At 39.5% G+C, this 19796-nt stretch overlaps 2 protein-coding genes across 13 annotated transcripts in view; one reads left to right on the plus strand and one right to left on the minus strand.

Moving 5' to 3' along the window:
• The window catches only part of prkacba (protein kinase, cAMP-dependent, catalytic, beta a), an 86140-nt gene that overhangs the window by 6016 nt on the left and 60328 nt on the right, over positions 1 to 19796 (minus strand). The window contains exons 1-6 of one of the 4 annotated variants that reach the window (XM_019880227.1): positions 7925 to 8276; positions 2756 to 2764; positions 2162 to 2223; positions 1795 to 1923; positions 1193 to 1291; positions 998 to 1080 (exon numbers count right to left, since the gene is read on the minus strand). In XM_019880227.1, coding sequence (XP_019735786.1) covers positions 998 to 1080; positions 1193 to 1291; positions 1795 to 1923; positions 2162 to 2223; positions 2756 to 2764; positions 7925 to 7970 — 428 coding nt within the window. In that variant the 5' untranslated portion in view covers positions 7971 to 8276. Of the gene's footprint in view, positions 1 to 997; positions 1081 to 1192; positions 1292 to 1794; positions 1924 to 2161; positions 2224 to 2755; positions 2765 to 3743; positions 4100 to 7924; positions 8277 to 19796 lie in introns of those variants that run through there. The other 3 variants (XM_019880228.1, XM_019880224.1, XM_019880225.1) reach the window with 3 other exon arrangements.
• Positions 10723 to 19796, plus strand: part of ttll7 (tubulin tyrosine ligase-like family, member 7) — a 64637-nt gene continuing 55563 nt past the window's right edge. For 4 of the 9 annotated variants that reach the window (XM_019880213.1, XM_019880219.1, XM_019880218.1 and 1 more), the window contains exons 1-3: positions 10723 to 11153; positions 18599 to 18667; positions 19203 to 19561. In XM_019880213.1, coding sequence (XP_019735772.1) covers positions 19537 to 19561 — 25 coding nt within the window. In that variant the 5' untranslated portion in view covers positions 10723 to 11153; positions 18599 to 18667; positions 19203 to 19536. The remainder of the gene's footprint in view (positions 11154 to 18598; positions 18668 to 19202; positions 19562 to 19796) is intronic. The other 5 variants (XM_019880215.1, XM_019880216.1, XM_019880214.1 and 2 more) reach the window with 5 other exon arrangements.

Genomic DNA, 19796 nt, shown 5'->3' on the forward strand with positions numbered 1-19796 from the left:
ACAGTAGGGTGAGTCTCTTCTCCTTATTGCATTCAACCCGATTGTTGACTTATAGTAAGTTTCATCAATTTTTTTTGTTGCAACATTGATAGGCCATAGTAACTGTTATAGGAGTGGAGGTAAATAACCTCATACAGGGGAATGTTCAAAAGTTACAGTGACTGTATATACAACTTTCACTCAAGTATATTATTTCTATGACAGAAAAAATAGCAATAATGGCAAAGAGAAAAAATGTGATCATGACCATTTTACAAGAAACTGAACATTTTAGACAGAGGAAAGTCGAATAATGTCCTTGACACAAAGGATGGGTGATTATCGACACAATGCATCGGTATTTAGCCCATACCGGCCTTATTTCAAAGTATTGGGAGAATCGTGCAGGCTACCGATACCAGCCATCGACACCTAAGGCAAACAAATGAAATCTTAAGTCCTCCTTGCCAACAGTGGGCGCTACACTGAGGCCGTTTGACACATCGTGAATCTGCATATGTGCCATAAAGAAATAAAGGTCTTTCTTCTCAATTATTTATGTATAATCATTTCATATATCAAAAGTACTAATGGTATTGGTACTTAGTACTGGAATTGCTGCATATTTAAGATGGAATAGTCATACTGATACTGGTGCGATAAAATATTGTATCTAACATCTCTCGTTGACATCAAGGCTAAAGTAAAAAAAAAATCTGTAATCTTCCACTGCACATTCATTACCACGTCGGTCACTCAAGGTTGAGTAGACTTTTTTACATTGCACTGTTCATCGTGGTTGACATCTTCTTACCCTTGGATGAACAGTGAAGATTATGAAGTGATATACATTCAGTTTTTATAAAAGTTTTGTAATCCACTTACCCATATATGTCATCAAAGTTAAGGTTGATCATGTTTTTTCTTGTTTTTACTTGAAAAGTGGCCCAATTCTCAGGAATGTTTAAATATATTCTATGAGGTTCCAAACAGTAACTGGAACTCCATGACCACGTACCTGAACCTTCCAATGCGCCTGAGGTGTGAGAACATCTCTCCGCCCGGCACATATTCCATGACCATGTAGAGGTTTGAGTTGTCCTGTTGACCGAGAGAGAGAAAACTTGAGACCGAAAATGTTTATTTTGTAGCATCAACAGTGGCACAGACAAGCAGGGTAAATAAATGCTTGCATGGAGAGGTCAGCACCCACCTTGAAAGCGTATTCCAATCTGACCAGGAAGGGGAAGGAGACTGCCTGTAGTATTCTCTTTTCATTTAGCGTGTGTTCTATCTGTTTCAATTTCACCACCTGCCACACCAAGAGGCAACATCATGCTTGCATCACATTTGAAACTACCGTCAAGTTACTTTTAGCGTTCATTTGAGTTATCCAAGGTCGAATTCAAGAATATTTTAAGTACTTTCAAATAATGTCTTGGCTAACAGGTATGGTACGTTTTACCAATAAAATATATGAATACTTGACTCAAACTTTATTCGGCCAAAAATATTGTCCAAAAATCAAAGAGAATAAATGAACATGGGGGAAACAAAAGCACAGCACCAAGACAAAGTGACTCAATGTCAACTGATTTCCAAACTAGTAATGAAGATAGCTATCTGTGAAGGTACTACTCACTCATCAGGTCATGTTTGTTCAATGTTTAAGGGGTTGCAATTGACAAAAGTTACCCGGATAACCCCACTTGAAGTAATAATTTCTCATTCCGTGATTGTCAATTCAGAAATGTTTGAAATTGTAACAAATCAAAAGCCGAAAAGCTGTCTTGAAGACTCAGTCAGTGGACCTACTTTTTGTTTGTCCAAAACCTTCATGGCGTAGAACTGGTTTGTTCCTTTATGCTTTACCAGCAATACTCGGCCGAATGAGCCAGTTCCCAGAGTCTTGAACCGATCGAAGTCGTCCAGGCACGTTGTGCTCTGAGGAAACATGAAGTTAGTGCAATGAGATAAAATGCTCCAATTCTAAGTTTGAGTCACGCATAAACTGATGGGTACATACTTTTTTTTTAACACTCCAAGTAAAATTATGCAATCTGCTACAGTTCAGTTATGGTGAAATTTGCACAACAGGAAGTAGATGTGCACTATCGCTCAAGGTGTCTTCAAAGATATGATGATGCAAGAGAAATGTAAATCTGATTAAGTTATATCTTACCTGTGGTGGACACTCCCATTTTCTTAAAAAATCTTCTTTGGCTTTAGCTAAGAACTCTTTCACTACAAAAAGACAGCACAAAATAAATGGTGTACATTAAGCACCCACACGCTGTCAGTCAATATCAAACAACATTTAGGGTAAAGTGCAGTTTAAGGTCAGACACGTTTCAGGTACTGAGGAGGCACGACTACTTGACAAAACGGAGGGGGGGGGCTCCTAAACAAAACCACATAGCAGCTCAGCAGGAAATGTAAGTGATGCAAATAGCTTTGGTAGGCTTGACAAGACTGGCCAAATTTAAAGTGAAGCAGTTCTGCATCTCTTTGGGAAAGAATTGAGAGTTAATAATAATAATATAACAATGGGCAGGCTGGGACAAAGAGACAAAATGCAGACCGCAACAGAGACCACAGTGCAGGCATTTGAAAGAAAGGTTATGGAAGGTCAAATCAGACATGAGAAATCGGGAGTCACAGAGTCACTGAAGCGCTGCCAATCAAGAGTGTAACACACTACATCTGCTCTACAGGGTTAAGTTGAACCAAGCATCCACTCTGTGACTGAGGATGTCTCAGAGAAGGGTGAGCATACCAAAGGTCTCTACAAGATCGCCAAGTAGTTTTCGGGAACATTGAGCCACATGGATGGAAGTAATGAGGAAGAAAAAGAGAAGGAGAAACATTCATGAAGTGTCTGAAACAGCAACATTTGTGATTCAAGTGGCTTCAATGTAACACAAAACAGAACGAGAAAAGACAGCATACACAGTACATCATCTACCACCTGCCAAGACCGGAAAAGACAATTTTTTTCTCTCAGACCTGTGGGAACATTCATTATAAAATGTAGTCCACAGAGTATTTTATGTAATGTGAGAACAATTATTGCTTCATTGTTTCCACATTACAACAGTCGAACATTTCAGACAACAGGGTGTTTTCTAGGTTGGATTAGGTCAGGCTTTTATCAGATTACACTCGGGGGAAGAAAAAAAAACTAAGAAAGAAAAAAAAAAACAACCTTCAAGACATCACATACAACACATTTATAGGTACAAAACAAACAAAACAAGCACACAAACTTGACAGTAAGACAAGTTATGAACACAACGAAGGTACCACGATGTGGACTTGACCTCAGGTTGTGCAAACTGAAATGTTACCCATAATATTGCTCTATAAAAATTCACAAAACTTTTGAAAAGAAAGTTTGTTCATTTTATTTTAAGCTGATTACTAGCATCACCGTTTTACTTTTCGCAAGGGGTGGGACATGATGTCGATATGGCAATAAAGTGCAACATTATCTCTCACACAATTGAAAGTTAATTTGAAAATTATCCGACATCAAAATTGCCACTGACACAAATACGCAAAATCAGTGTTAATTGACGACCATTGAAATGCATTGGCAGTTTTTTTATTGACTGATAAACAGCCAATATGCAGTTTCCACAGAAAACGGGGGATTATGTTTTCAAAATCAAATTTCCTTCTCACAAAAGCAAGAAAGCTGATCCAGCTCACATCTTGAAATGTTGCAAAGGATTCATCTGACGTGCGAGCTGCGGAGCACTTACTCAACTTATCCCACATGATGGTGAACTCAGAGATGTGCGGCACCTCACTTTCGTGTCCTCTCTGCTCTTGGCTACTTTTACGACATCTGTGAAAAAAGCGGCTGGCGAACGAGTGATCCTTTTCATGGGCCATTAGGAGATATTTCTTTTTTTCTCAGCGTAATAGTATAAGAGACGCACAGGCAAAAAATACACTTTCCAGACAGCGGACTAGATGAGAAATAGCAACTTCCTGTATTAAGTCAAGTTCTCTGCAACACTTGGCTAACCACATAATGTTAAGCTTCCTGTTCAAGCACTCCTCTTTAGTTTCATTGACCATCCCTATGCATGTTTGGGGTTTTTTTTTTGTGTGACACTGTGTCCTCTGCACTGAATTTGCAATGCACATTCTGATATAAATTTTTCAAATCACGATTATGGTACAACGGCAATTAATCGTTCAGCCCTACTTCAGCCTCAGGACAACATGCGTGGATAGACTTTCTGATGTGTTTCTACCAACATTATCCCTTTGAGACACTACAATTAAAAAAACAGCATACAAATTGCAGAGTAGTGATAGGAAAATGAAGCTTCAAGATGCTTCATTAACCAGTTGTATTTTTTTGAGCCCGGTAGACCAGTGGTCCCCAACCACCAGTCCGCGGACCGATATCGGACCGTGGCCCATTTGGTATCGGGCCGTACAGAGACAGACCAAGATCTTTTCTAGTTTGTTTTTGTTTTTGATAGGCGTCAGTGGAAAAACACCACCGTCCGTGGAGGAAGCCCTGGCTGCAGAGCGCAGTCCGTGGTGTGGCTCGACAATGGGTGGAACTAAACGTTCGACTCCATCCAAATGGTTTCTTGATCTTGAAGAGCCTTACTATTTTTTTACTTCACTTTACTACTTGTTTGGCGGCTTTAATGATGCACTTTTTTTTTCAAATTATTTTTACATCAGAAAATTACAAACCCTATGGACTGACTGAAACCCAAATACTAACCTCCACCATACAGGAAGTCCCCTTTCTGCCGGGGACATGTGGCACTGCACTGCATCCATCACACTCATTTCTAAGTGGAGGAAATCTCTTGACCACAACTTTTGAACCCAATGGCCTAAACACTTAGAAGTATGGTCAAATCCCCCATTTTCAAGGCCCCTGAACACGCTTGATGAGCTTCAATGGCTCTACAACTCTCTGTTCACCGAGAATGGACGTCAAATGGTCGTTTCGACCACTTCCGTCAAACAATTCAGTTCAATCCGCGCTGACTTGTGTTGAGGGTTTGTGATTGTGTTCTATGCTGAGTTGCGAACTTTAACCCAAATTCATTGGAAGAAAGTATCTTCAGTAGTTCACCTCAGAAATACCCAAAATAAATAAATAATCTACTTAAATTAAACTGAACTTAACTAAAAAGAAAACATTTATAAACATAATACTTGATCACTCAGAAAAACACTTGTTTTTAGAGAGCCTGTCCTTGAGCCATTATCCTTACAGACAACTCCCATATTGTGGGCCTCAATCTTAACATAAACATACTTCGATGGAGTGTGTTGTTTGCATAACAGCATCATTATACCATTACACACAACAGCCACAGCCACCGAACAGGAACTACTGGTGTTTTCAATGAGAAGCAAGCAAAACTTGCATGCATTACTGCCAGTCAGAAAGCAGGTCAAGATCAGTGCTCAGTATAAGAAAATAGCCGATAGCCCTTTACCAACTGTTTACTTATTAGTGGAAAGTACGTACAGGTGCAACTATTACAAACATCTTTTACTACAGAATTGTGAAGCACTAAAATGACTGATGGCAGGAAACAAAACAATACATTTTAACATTTTGTTCACTTGTTCAATGCAGGTTCAGCCTTACCAGTGGGGTTGTTCCGATCACGATTTTAAGATGACGATACCAATACCGATCATCCGTGAGTGTGATCGGCCGATACTGATATTTGATCATGTTAATTTGGGATAAAATGTTCAATTTTAGAGTTATAACTCCAGATTTTTCTTCAAGAATCGATTAATCGGTTGATTTTTATTTCATTTGATTTATCAGATTTTTTAAAAAATGTTACATTTCTCTCTCTTTCTTCTTAAAAAAAAGGGTATTGTTTCAAATAGACATTGCAAAAAATGTCCAAACAAATTATGATTCGGTTACTATGTTGGTCTGTAAGATGTTCGGAAATGGGGGAAATGTTATTTGCCCCAAGTAAAAGCAGCTGTTTGCAAATGTCCTACTCGTGTTTACATGGAAACATGTATTCCAATTAGAATGAAAGCAAATCACCGATCATGCACATTTTTTCCTAAAAATATTGATCGATAATTATCGGCCACCGATCAATCAGAGCATCACTACCGGTACTTACTAAGCATTCATGAACTTTCAATTTACTTTAGGTATTATGTTATCTTGTAATAAAGGATATAAGGAAAATAACATTTGAAATAAACAGGCATCAAACAAGGTGACTTAATCTTTTTGCTAACCATGTACAGGTAGGTCTCATTGCATAATGGGAGTGTAATTCAGTGCTTCTCATCCACATTAGTTTTGTGAAAGATTTTCAGGCTTTCTGTGGGAAATCACCCAATTTCATTTGATTAGAAAATTAAAGCATGGCCGCCATAAAAACAGTGTATTTTCAATTCCTGCTACTGTCACTGTTTTGGGTTCACCTAAACAGACCCCAGGGGGTGGCAGTTGCATGGTTACACCATCCGCTTAACAGTCCTGAGATTGGGAGTTCAAATCTGGGTTTCAACCTTCCTGTTTGGAGCTTGTATGTTCTTCCTACACTTGTGTTGGTTTTCTCCGACTTACACCCTTTTTTCTTTTTGTTTTTTTGCCTTTTCTGAACATAGAAACAATGCATATGCACATAATGCCTCTGTGGACATGATTGACAGGTGCTTGTTCCGCCTACTTGACGAACTTGTACTGATAGACTGAATCTTGACAGAAACACACAACGACTGGGCAGGGTCTGGTCAGTGATGGACTTGGAGTATGATATCTCGCCTGGTCCAAGATACTGAACAATATTTATCGAGTAGTCTGACAGCGCGACCGCCGTAAACGACAAAAAAGTCGTGTCGTTTGAGAGGGCCATTAGTCAGCCAGCACAGGCTCCATTTCACCCACAACTCAAATGAAAACAGGCAGTGCAGAAAATGGATGGATGCATAGATAAACATGCCCAGATTTCACATATACAGTATGTAAATTGAGGCAAGAACATTATTATTTCAGTACATCGATGGGTCATGTGGTCCAAGGCTGACCCCTAAGACAGTATGAGTAGAGCATGGGCCTTTCCTAAAACTGTACCTCCTTTATGTGAAGGGAACTACGATGTATTTAAAATGGAGGTGACTATGTTGTTTTGATATTTATCATTGTGCTATTGTTTTTATTTTATTTTCTATACAATGCTTGGTACAGCTGCAGTGGTTGTCAAAGCACTATATAAATAAAGCTGCGTTGAGTAAAAATAGCTCACTAGGGATCAGACATCTTGATGTCCTAATAAGGTTGTACAAGTCATCATTTGAAAACATTTGTAGAGATTTTCAGAAATACAAGGTTGCATATTCAAATGTGTGTTTCTTTCTTTTGTAAAACAGTAGAAATGGTATGTAACAAACTGGTTTCCATTAGCATTGCTCAGTACCCAAGAAGAGTAGTACAGTACTTCGTTTTGAAAAGGTTGGCGACCCCTGGCATAGTGTTCGTGACATTGTAAAGTGCAAATGGCAAATTCTGACTCAATTAAGGTTGGCAAACATGCAATTGAGCTACTGATTACATTTGTAGTCGCGAACACGCAAAATCTATGATTGCGGTAACAAAGTAGCTGTACATTACTCATTGAATGCACCGATGCACAAACAACGAAAAACATGATCATAAGTAGAAGAATTACGCACTATTTGTGTATTAGTGCAGCATAAACAGCCGACTGGACTATCTACTGACAGAACATGCCAATGCCCTGCCAAAAAACGATATTCACTTCTGGTCTGCACTGTAATGATAAGAGCAGTGCAGCATCAGCTAACAAAGCTGCTCATCGCACACATTACAGTACAGTACAGTAGGCGCTGTCACGCTGAAAAACGCCGAAACAGCATCTAACAATACGGGCGGTGTTAAGTGGACGATGCTTACCGCTTTCTTGTTCATTGCCTTTCTTGGCTGTAGCTGCGTTCCCCATCGCGGGCAGACCGGGCGATGCACAGCTGGCTACGAGCGACGATGGACGCGGTGACGGTGTGGCTAGCTAGAGAGCGAGCGAGCGGCTCCTCCTCCTCCGTTAGCTAGCTAACAGATTTCAACGAGCTCGGCGAGCCGCAACATCAATTTCTCCTCGTTGTCAACAGAGGAACGATATGCTCTGCAAACGGCAGTCGTCTTATTAGACAAAATTTCTGCTCGCATTCAAGTAGAACTACGCTGGAATAAAAACATGATCCTGGTTTTTACCCTGCCTGCTGTCTTGTATGCTGCGTTCAGGCTGTGTGGGAATAGCCTGTGATAACCAATAAGAGGGGTGAAAAGCTGCCATCATATTAGTCGAAAATCGCACTTACTTTTCAAATCTTTTCCTCTGTGCAGCCGTTCGTTTAACATGTGGCGACTTAGTTAAAGATATATTGACTAAATTAGCACCATTGCCATGTATTAATTTTTGTAGCTCAGTCACTTCGCATCGTTTACACAATTCTGTCCTTTTTGTAGTACAGTATTAGTAGACTAATATGCACACTTTGTATGCTATTGTTTGAGGAGTCCCGACAGTTTGTACACTACCTAAATGCGCATTTTACCAGATATAAATTCCTTATGTGCTTTAACATCCTTGGCCAATAAATATGATTCCGACTGATAGTAAACAGAATTATGCACAGCAATGGCAAACCAGGCACTGTACTGTACTGTACTGTACTGTGAAACCCATCCATCCGTCCATCCATCCATCCATCATCCATCCATCCCTTTTCTCTCACCCTTATCCTCACTAGGGAGTCCAGCGCAAAAAGTGGTGGTGCAGGCACTGTGGACTCCAGTTTAGCAAAGTCTCTCTCCTGCTCAGATGACTGAGTCACACCAACAGGGCACAGTTGATTTCCACAGCCCCTGTATACCTGGTCAGTCGTCTCACCCGCACACTGTATGACATCGGTCCAGTCTGTTGTGTTACTTACTACCCTGGGGATCCATTTGTATAATTGTATTGTGATACGGTATTGCAGACAATACTGTAAGTGCTAAAAAGTACCCACTGTGCCAAATTCTTGTTAATAATCTGTTATAAAAGTTATTCTTTGTTGTTTTGAGAAATTGTGTGTAATGTTTATTATTCTTATTTTAATCAGAAAACTGACAAACATTCCTTTGTGCAAAGTGAATATAGCATGGGATTATAGCTGCCTGTTACATCATCTTTCTGGTAATATATAGAGAAGAGGGGAGCAAACATTTGAGCTCAAGGGCCACCTTTAATTTGTAAACAGACACAATGGTCCAGCTGGCCATATGAGATGAAACATTTTGCAGGTAAAATGTGTATGTAAAACACCTTATTTTGTAAGAAAACAATTAATTGAATGCTTTAATTATACATCACTATTTAATAAAATAAATAAAAAGAACATTGAATGTATATATACTGTATGTATTTTATCACAAGTAAATTAAGCAATTTAATCAGATAATGAATTTTAAAAATACTTACAATTTTATAAAAGAAATAATAAACACATTTTGACTAACAATTTTGGGCAAGGGATGCTAAAATAAATTCATCAAGTATTTCACTACAGTTAATAATGCAAATGCTTAAACATTTCAAGTCAGTGTAACATTACGCACAGTTCGAACATTTAATTGAACGATTCTTTCACATCCTATTATAGCACGGGTGTCAAACTCATTTTTGTCGGGGGCCACTTTGGAGTTACATCTTCCCTCGGAGGTTACGACAGAAGAAATGTTTAATCGTCACATCGTATTATTACTTGTACACACAAACACACACACACACACACACACACACACACACACACACACACACACACACACACACACACACACAAAAGACAGATTACTAGTTTTGAAATCAGTCAACTATTTGTTTGTTGTTTCTTCAATTATTGTTCAAGTGAGTGTAAACCAGGTAACAAAATTATTTTGGTACAGATTCAAGCAAGTATCATGGAAGTTGACACATAATTTGCTTTCGCGGGCCACATAAAATGATGTCACGGGCTGGATCTGGCCCCCGGGCCTTGACCTTGACACCTGTTTATTATAGCGTTAACACTGTACACTGAAAAAAAATCCTTTGTAGATTACTTCATTTGAACAAATGCATCGGTTGAACATGATTAAACTGATGTAATTTTCCTGTGTTTTTTTTCTCACAAATAAACAAAGGATAAGTGTTATTTTAATACAATTTAATCACGTGCAACCAAAAATGTATTACTTTTTTTCCGGTGTACCTCTCGTGGTCCTCCTACTACATTTGGAGAATCACTACTCGATAGAATACAGTCATTCCACAATTTGTACGTAGTCGACTGAAAGGGCCCATCACCTTGACTTTAGAATTTCCTGTCGGGGACATTAAGTAAAGGTAGTTACTTCAGTAAACTAACAGCACACTAAAAGTACACCACCTCCACTGTAGCTTGCCCACTGAGGACCCCATCGGAGACTCTAAACAGCATTAATAATACAATTATTACTACTAATAATTGTAATTAATAACAAATACATATGCTTGGCGTGAGGGGTAGTATCACAACATCTATTTAAGTGGACCCAACGATAGCTGGAGATACACGATGTATTAAGATGTGAATGACAGGTCAATGACCTCTGAGTAGGACGCGCCCATGACAGCAGGGTTGATTTTAGCACCATGGTCAGCGACACTGTTGCTAGGTAGCTTCCAGTGTTTGCATTGAGCAAGAGCAATGAGGAAGAGCCACGATGACACTTCCCATATTCAAACAGATTCTTCGAGTAAATTGTAACTTTGAAAAGACTCTTGTGTTTTCTCCGAGTTATTGTTAAACTATTAGACACGTTTTGTGCTGACCGGGGAAATGTAATTTGTGATTTCCAAACTTCAGGTAGCTTCACCCCCTTTCGCACCGTAAATGGTTTTGCCCATGGATTCGCTCGAACGCTGATCGCACACCACCGGACTTCAAGACACAGATTTCCCCTCCCACCCCCGTGTGCATCTCAACTAGTTTTTGTGTTTTTCTGCACAACATATACATTGATGTGTTCTTGAAAATACGCTCTGTACTGGGCGGTTTGTCTGCGCCTGCGCTGGGACGCAACCAAGCTAGGAGCTGCGCTACCAGTGACTGGAATTAATAAGGTAACGAGCTACTTCGCCCCTCAATCCTTCCTTAAGAATATAATAAAATTCAGCGAATTGTTCACCCTCATTGTCTTTTCTGCATCATCAGATAGATGCGCAGCATTTATTCGCGAAATTTATTGTTGTGGCGTCGCAAAATGAAAACAGTGACGCTTCATTTTTAGCGTAAGAGCTATGCTGTTCGATAGCAGCACTGCCTGATTGTTTCTTACAACGAGAGCCCCCAACCGGACCTGCACCAGTCAAAGAGCTTGATGGCTATAAGAAAGCTAACGACTACAATAATCTATTCCTCAGTACACCTGCTTAATTTGTATGACATTGGCATTTGGACAGACACGGATTGCCCGTGGATAGGAGGCTATAGTGACACAACTCAAACAATAAAACCCATAATAAAAATTCTGAAAGACTTTAAAAGGGCTTGGCCCTCAGTAGTTGCTGTGCAAACACAATCCTCATCACTGTTTTCGTTAGCTTAGCCTCTGTCTTGCTTGGCGAGGACCCTTAAAGTGACCTGCAAGATTATCAGGGTGCTCAGTCCCTTATATTTTTATTCAAAATATTCTGGCACATTCTAAAGCAGGCGTAGTAGACGGTATAACACACAGGATAAAGTGTGCATAGGAAACATACAATGTGCATGTCCACAGAAACAGTCTGACATACGATTTCTGGATAGCATTATACATTTTTTCTCATGTAGCCTCGAGATGAGGGGTAGGGAACTCCGGTTCCTCGAGAGCCATATGCTACCTGTTTTAGATCTCTCTCTACTTCAACATACCTGATTCAAAAGATCAGCTCATCAGCAAGCTCTATAGAGGCCTGAAACGATCAATCAAGTGAGTTGGGAGTAGGGAGGAATCTAAAACAGGCACAATATGGCTCTTGAGGAACCGGAGTTCCCTACCCCGGCTCTAAATTATGTGTGCCGTATTGCTCACTCATGCTCCCAGGACCATTTATTTACTCAACTGGTAAAAGTGTCTATTGGGGGTAAGGCATTTCCACAGATAATTTTTTGATAATGTAAGTATGGAGACGAGAGTTTTACAATACTAGCCTGATAGTGCCATCCAGCTGTTGCAGTTGTGCATCCACTGTAATGTACGAAAGTCTTTGTAATATTGTGCTTACAGCATACATTCCGATGGAATTTGCAATTCCATCTGAATGTTGAAAACACCATCATTTAAGATGGGATTTGCCTATTTATGTCATGGTCTGGACTGCATTGTTCACCTCATTACATTTTTAGAATTATGTAATATGCTTTAAGGATTCAATAGTCTGTAGTGGGGTTAATCTTAGTGGCAGGCTTGTGTTTATTCATAATTCAGCTAACATTTTAATTGTTTTGTTTATTGTCTTTTCTGTACATATACGAAATGTTGGTGTGAAACTGTTTCACTATTTAAATTTACTGTACGATGAAAAGAATTTGAATCACGTCCATATTTCCAGTGGACGGTATTAGCTAAGCATTCAGGTGTCTGTTGGAGTATTTCGGTGTGGTGTGGGCTGGGATCTCCCACACTTGTTTCTCCTTGTTTGTGGAAGAAGGCACAAAGCAAGTACATTACATTGGTTTTCTCTTCTTACAAAATAACTCTCACCATATTGTTTGAGATGATCTGATTTGAGGTGGTCAAACACTTATTGTAACCATCTTAAGACAGTTTTTTTTCTTCCTGCATCTGCTGGAACTTTGTTTTTAGCATACATGGATTATTCATTGTGAAAGCAAAAAAAAAAAAAAAAAAAAAAGTTGAAAAATTTACATGCCTTTAAAAGAAAGAAAATGTCATGGCTGTTAACCTTTAACCGGATCTGTTCTGTACAATGTGTTTAGCCCATGTTGCCCCCCCAAAGGGAACTGGTTAAGTAGTTTAATGCTGTTTAATCCCACTTATTAACAAACAAGCAACAGCAGTTTCAACACATTTGCAATAGTAATAAACATACACTGTATTTATACAATTAATATTACTCATTTGTATTTGAGTGAAATTATTTTCTTTGCATTGCCTCAATCAAGCATGTGCAATAAAATTAAACGTTTTAATTAAGATGTTAAATCTGTTCCAAGCTGATGGTTGAACTCTGATTAGTTTGGATGAAAAAAAAAAAGAAAATAATGGAAATAAAATAATTTGCTCCACAATCAAACTGCGGCCAATGTAAAACCTTTACTTTAATAGAAAATAATGGAAATAAAACAATTTGCTCCACAATCAAACTGTGGCCAATGTAAAACCTTTACTTTCATTCGTAAAATCGGTAATGATACTATGTAAACCCTTTGTAACACCTTTTCTGGTGATGCTAGACAAAAGTATTGGAACAGTCTTAACATTCCTTGTTGATACTGGCTCTTCTTTTGGAATAAGTGCTGGAAAAAAGCCACAGAAAAATAATCAAAACATGCGCAGTTAATCCTTTAGTGAGGTTTATTATGTCTTTAGAGTCATGAAATATGTTGGCAAATTCCAAATTGCATGGCCTTTAGAGGTTTTAGTCAATTCTCTACCAGTACCTTTTGAATAGCTATTGGACCATGCACGCACACACACACACACACACACACACACACACACACACACACACACACACACGCGCGCGCGCGCACACGCGCACACACGCACACACACACACACACACACACACACACACACACGAATCCAGTGAAAGAGGGAATATCAGGGAATGTTATCAGAATAACACAAAGCTAAGTGTTTTTCCCCCCCGAGCTTCTTTTTTGTTTCTCTTGTTGGAAACTCACCGCTAAGATCTAATTTCATGTGAGTCGAGCAAAACATAAAACAAACCCCTCGGGGATGTCCTTCTCATTCTTGTAGACTATGACACTGCTGACAGAGGTGACTGCTTCAGTTCGACTTTTTCTTTGTAACACTTTCTGTCAAGCTTCTTGTGATGCGTTTATTATGAAGCTGCCTTTGATCGAAAGATTTGCCACAGCCACATGATGATGTCTTTGAACATATCTTAACAGGCTCCGATTAAGCCTCTGTTGTGCAGACACACGTATACGCATGCATTTTCCTAAAGAAGAAAGAAAAAAAAATGAAATGTATAGATTACGTGTGTGTATATAATAGATAGATCGATAGATGTGCAGCAATATACAATGGGATTGTGTTTACATCTCGTGCAAAGCAGACATCTCAGCATTACAACATCCTGTAAGACAAACATTTATTTGTAATGGATTTGTCATGGCCTGTGTGAGAGAGATGCTTATGGCAGCAGGGGGAGATAGCTCTCAACAATAAAGCATCTGTGTTGAGGCTGAGGATGTTCATGAGCTCAGGATCCATAAGGCCTCTGTCATTACACTATTTCTGTGACCCTTTATCGCCCTCTCTTGTTTAAATTGAGTTGCTGCATCATCTTCGGCTCTCGTAGGACAGCAGTAGTGGTTCAATTTTGATATTCTTACGACTGGACGTACTGTGTATTGCACGGCTCTCCTTTGCAGTACCACGTCAGAATATTAATCTTCCACCACTACATTATAACCCTTATCTGACTCTGAAGGAAAAAAACAACAAGATGACCATAACTGTGTCACTTCTTCAAGCAGATTGTGGGGGCTCCAAAATATTATACTGTAGCTAAAAGGAGGCAACGTTTTATTGAGATTCACCATTTCTTTTGCATCTAAATTAATATAATACACCATACTCCTACACAAGCACAACAAATCGCCTGATTATCATATTTTCCCATTTGATGTGCTCCATTTTAATAGTTCCCATGTGAATTACATCCGCAAATGAGACTTGGATTGATATTATAGATCGTGAGCCTGCATATCACTGAGTGAATTTTACAAATAATGCAAACTGATGGCAGATTTTAAAGCTTTATAAAGTTTTAAAGTTTTATAAACTGTTGATAATATGGATGTTTAGATTACAGTTTATGACATTGGTTGGTGATTTCTCAACCAAATGGACCTTGGTGGAGTGCTTATCAATATCATGTATAGTTAGGAAGTTACCCATAAATAACTCCTCCCCCAAAATAGATCCATGCGCATTCAATAAATCCATGCTGATCTAAACAGTCTCCGTACAGGAAGTTGAACACTGATTTTTGGTGTATAAAGACTCAGCCTGGGGGAAATTATAAATATGGAAGTATGGGCTGGTTGCTGGAATGTGGCCTGTGCTCTATCAGAGTGATATGTTGGTTCCGTGAGCGTGGCATCAAACCCGAACTTGCTTTGGGACACGACAGAGTACTAAGGCCTATCCACTGTGTTATCTCTCATCCATCCATCCATTTTCTGTAACACTGGCCCTCATAAGGTTCGTGAGTGAGCTGGAGGCTATCAAGCTGACTTTGGGTATGAGGTACTCTGGATTGGTCAACAGTCAATAGCAAGTGTAGATCAACAACCACTGACACATTCTGTGATGTGAGAAATTTAGAGACTTATTTAAACAAGCACGTCTGTTTATACGCTGCTTCTGAGTGGAACCTTACTCCCATCACCTTCAGAAATAGGCCTCACCTTCAGAAATAGGCCTATATTAGTTTTAAGATCCAACTAATGAAATAGTTACTTGATAATCAGAATCAACACTAATAACATGACTTGCTCGTGCTGTCCCTCGCTGGCATCTTACTTTGTGAATGTTTTTTTTGTTTGTTTGTCCAACTTTTTGTCTGTTGTGACTGTAGTACAGTACTTTTGATAAATGTATTGTTAATGTTATGTACTACAAATACAAAGTACCGTATGTAATCTGAGCTAAATAGTGCTTGAACTACAATACAATATGATATCTATTTTATTCTTATTCTTTCAGGGTGACAATTACCATCAGTCGAGAGACTGCAGAAAAATAGCCGTCTGGCTAACTTTGGCATATTTACTTATTTGTTTATTTATATGTACTGTTCCTGATTAAACAAACAAAAAATAGAATGAATGTGGGAGGGAGTCAGTGTACCCAGAAAAAAACCAATGAAGCACAGAGAGAACATGCGAACTCCACATGAGAAGGCCGTAGCTGAGAGTAACATTGCTCCACTACCCTGTTGGTGGCCATAATGTAATCCAAAGCAGGTGTGGTAACTGCCATACACAACAAACTTCCTTTCACTCCAGCACCATCTGCTGGATCTGGCGGGTTGACACCAACAGAAGAATAGGTGGAAGTCCTCGACCATGATCTCAATTGAATGTATTCTGTCCAGACTCCTGTGCGACCCCTCTACAAACTTTGGTGGACATTTTGTGTAACTGTGGCAACTAGCTAGCTAGCTAACTAACTCACAAACTAACAACAGTGATCAAGATATGAGTCCACATATCAGTACAATCGCTATAACCTAAACTGAGCATTCAGCCAGGGATGGTGCCACACTGGGGCTGGAGGGCTTCAACGCTATCAGAAATATGTGCAGCCCCAGTTAAGACCTTCCAGCATTGCATATAATATTCCAAAAAGAAAGAATCAATAATATGACGCCGTTGCCCTCCGAGTATGGCAATTTTGTGCTTTTTAACAGAAGGCCAAAAGAGAAGTGTGTGATTTATGTTTGATTCTTTAGGTCTTTGTTTTATCACGTGGCAGTCACATTAGGCCGGTTCCTAAGGGGGTTTATGTGGCACCAAGGTCCGGTTGTTCTCTTGAGTCAATGTTCCTCCCCTGCTGACAGTACAGGATAGTGCTGGGAGGTGGGCGGGTGTTCTTGTCAACAGCACAGCTTGCATCACTTCATCACTCGGACTGTTGTTGTTTCGCCCTCTGCTAAACTCATTTCAGCCTCTGTCTTCCTCGGAATCGATGCCCCACTCGGTCAAAAAGACCAAGAGAAAAACATAAAACTCAACTGAGTGATGGAATAATGCACTTTGATTGTTTCCCTATTTTAATTTGTTCCGTGAGTGCACGTTGAATCAATGGGGGCAGTGTGTTAGTAGGTGTGCGTATTCTTTAATGTGTGTAAATGGATTAGAATTGTTTGGATGTGGACAGGAAAACAGTTGCAAGAGGAACATTCTAACCGCTAGAGAGCACTGTTGGTCTCTGTATGAAACTCAGAACAAGGACAATATTTTTTTTTGTAAAAGGAGCTCATCTGTTCTGTGCTATGTAAAACCTATGAGCTCATTTGTTATAATTTGATGACAATGTTTTATATGTTCAAATTTGTTCAGAAAATTGATCGGGCTTGTGTATAATTCAGCCATTGCACAACAAACTTAGTGATTCACATTATCATACATGATTCGATTGATTTCGTGGTATAGTTCTCTAAACATAAAGATTATCAGGTCATGACATTTATTCATGTTGTAAGGCCTTTGCGAGCAGGATTGCGTTGCGTGTTTTCTTATTCTGTTTATCATTTCATTTGAATCATTAAGGAAGACAAGGGTTGTGCCATTTTTGCTTGAGAATCAATGTTATGAATAATCACAAACTTGAAATTCAACAGCCATTGGCAATTGTACTCTGACAAAAAACAAAACAATACATTAAAAGCATCATATTAAATTAAACCGCTTTCCTTAATTTTATAGTTTGTATGCATTTACCTTTTGACACAACCCATTTTACATATTATCAATAAACCACTGTGAAACACTACATAAAAATTAGTTACAAGTTTATTCCGGTTGGCACCTACGGACAGTTTGGGAACCCGTGTGTGCTTGTCTTTGGAAATGGGATCATTCGGACAGAGAGGATGAGCACAAGTCACAATGTTTTCTGAGCCAGCGGAATAATTAAGTGAGAGAACATCTCAACAATGGTTGATCACCGAGGGAAAAAAAGAATGGCTTGTCAGCCCACTCGTAGGCCACAGCCAAAGAATAACAGCATTTGGCATGCTGACTGGTGTTAATTCCTCACATTGTTCATTGCCTGAAGTGTCCATTTTACAAACTACTGTGAAAGTGCCATCTGCTTGAATGAGATGACCTCTCAGCCATACAGTGAAATCCAACTGGCACAAGCATGAAGACACAAATTTGCATGAGGGCTTTACGAAATACCATTTAGTCGAGTAGTCGTCACACAGCTTTAGATGGCTTTATTTCCGCAGTAATAGATTGAAGATTTGATCATAGTTTTCATGAAAACCAAATTAAATATATTAGAATTAAAGGCGCTATATGAACATATTCGAAAATATACTGGAATGAATTGCTAAACCTATATGGCAATAAAAGGGACTACTGTATATAAGAGTTTATGAAAATAAAATGGAAATTAATTAACAGACTTCTGAAAATGGAAATATACAGTCATCAGAAAAAGAAGGATGTGAACCCTTGGGGATTATCTAGATTTCTGCACATAGCGGTAATCAAATGTGATTACATTTTTCTTCAATATCACACAAAAACATGGTTTTTGTTTTGTTTTTCTTGTTCATTTTTCTGTCAATGACAGCAGTGCATCCAGGGCCTGAGGTAGAAAAGCAGTTCAAAACCACGATGGGGCCTCCACAATACTTCACAGGTGGGTTTTGATCGTGGTGTGCTGTCTTTTCCCGACACATATTTTCTGTTCCCTCCAGACAACTCAACTTAGGTTTTAACTGTCCAAACATTTCTTTGACAGTAGCGCCGTGGAACATCCACTCGCTTTATTGCAAACTTCAAATCTGTCGCAATATTTTTTGGACAGCAGTGGCTTTCTCGGTGGCGTCTTACGACATCCATTCTTATTTCACAGATTTATCAACATATTAACTGGAATGTGCATCCGACATGAGGATTTTTTTTTCACCTCTGTGAGGATTGCGCGCTATGCTTGAGCCACAAATAGGGAGAGTGGCTTCCGTGCTGAACTTTCTCCATTTATGGATAAACATTTTGATAGGCTGTGAAATGTTGCTGCTCGTTAACCTCAAATGATTATTCTGTGTACCGTGGCAATCCTTAACACTTCATCCACTTGTACCGCAGCTGTAAAATATACTTTTTCCCCCTTCTTTCCTACATGCATTCCTATCCATCTTTGTGTGCACCCCCGTTTTGTCTTTTCCACATAGGGCTGTAAATCAGCTGGCCTATGTGTAGATTTCCAAGTGCCCCCCCTATCCTTTCACCATTCCCACCACCCCCTCCATTAGTCTTCCCCATCATTTCTACCTTCCTACAACTCCCACTCAAACCGGTGCTGCTTTTCATCCTGCTGGAAGGCACCTCGAAGATGCTCAGATGATCCGCGGACTGGTTCTCAACCATACTTTCTACGCAGCCCAGGACCGTGACAACTATCTGGTGCGAGAGTCTCCTCGGAGGGTACAGTGAGTACCCTGAGGGGCCTGCCTGCCTTGTTTGGCAGAAAACTTGGTATCCCCCCTCACATCTCCAGCACCGGAGATGCCCTCGCCTCCCAATGATGGAGGTGAGTTGAATACTACAGACTGACAGATTTTTGCACCGAAACATGCACACATACAACTGCTGTTCTCTGATGCATTAAACCAAAGCCACATAAAAGATATGCATTTAATTTTGATTCAAAAGATTTCACACTCATCTAACCATTCCCAGTCCTACTGTTCTGTGAAAAAAATCTCTTGTTTTTATCTGACTTATTTAATTAATTCCTCCTCCCCATCGTGCAACACACATACTAG

The sequence above is a fragment of the Hippocampus comes genome, unplaced genomic scaffold (assembly GCF_001891065.2).
Source record: "Hippocampus comes isolate QL1 unplaced genomic scaffold, H_comes_QL1_v1.1 scaffold151, whole genome shotgun sequence".
Lineage (NCBI taxonomy): Eukaryota > Metazoa > Chordata > Actinopteri > Syngnathiformes > Syngnathidae > Hippocampus > Hippocampus comes.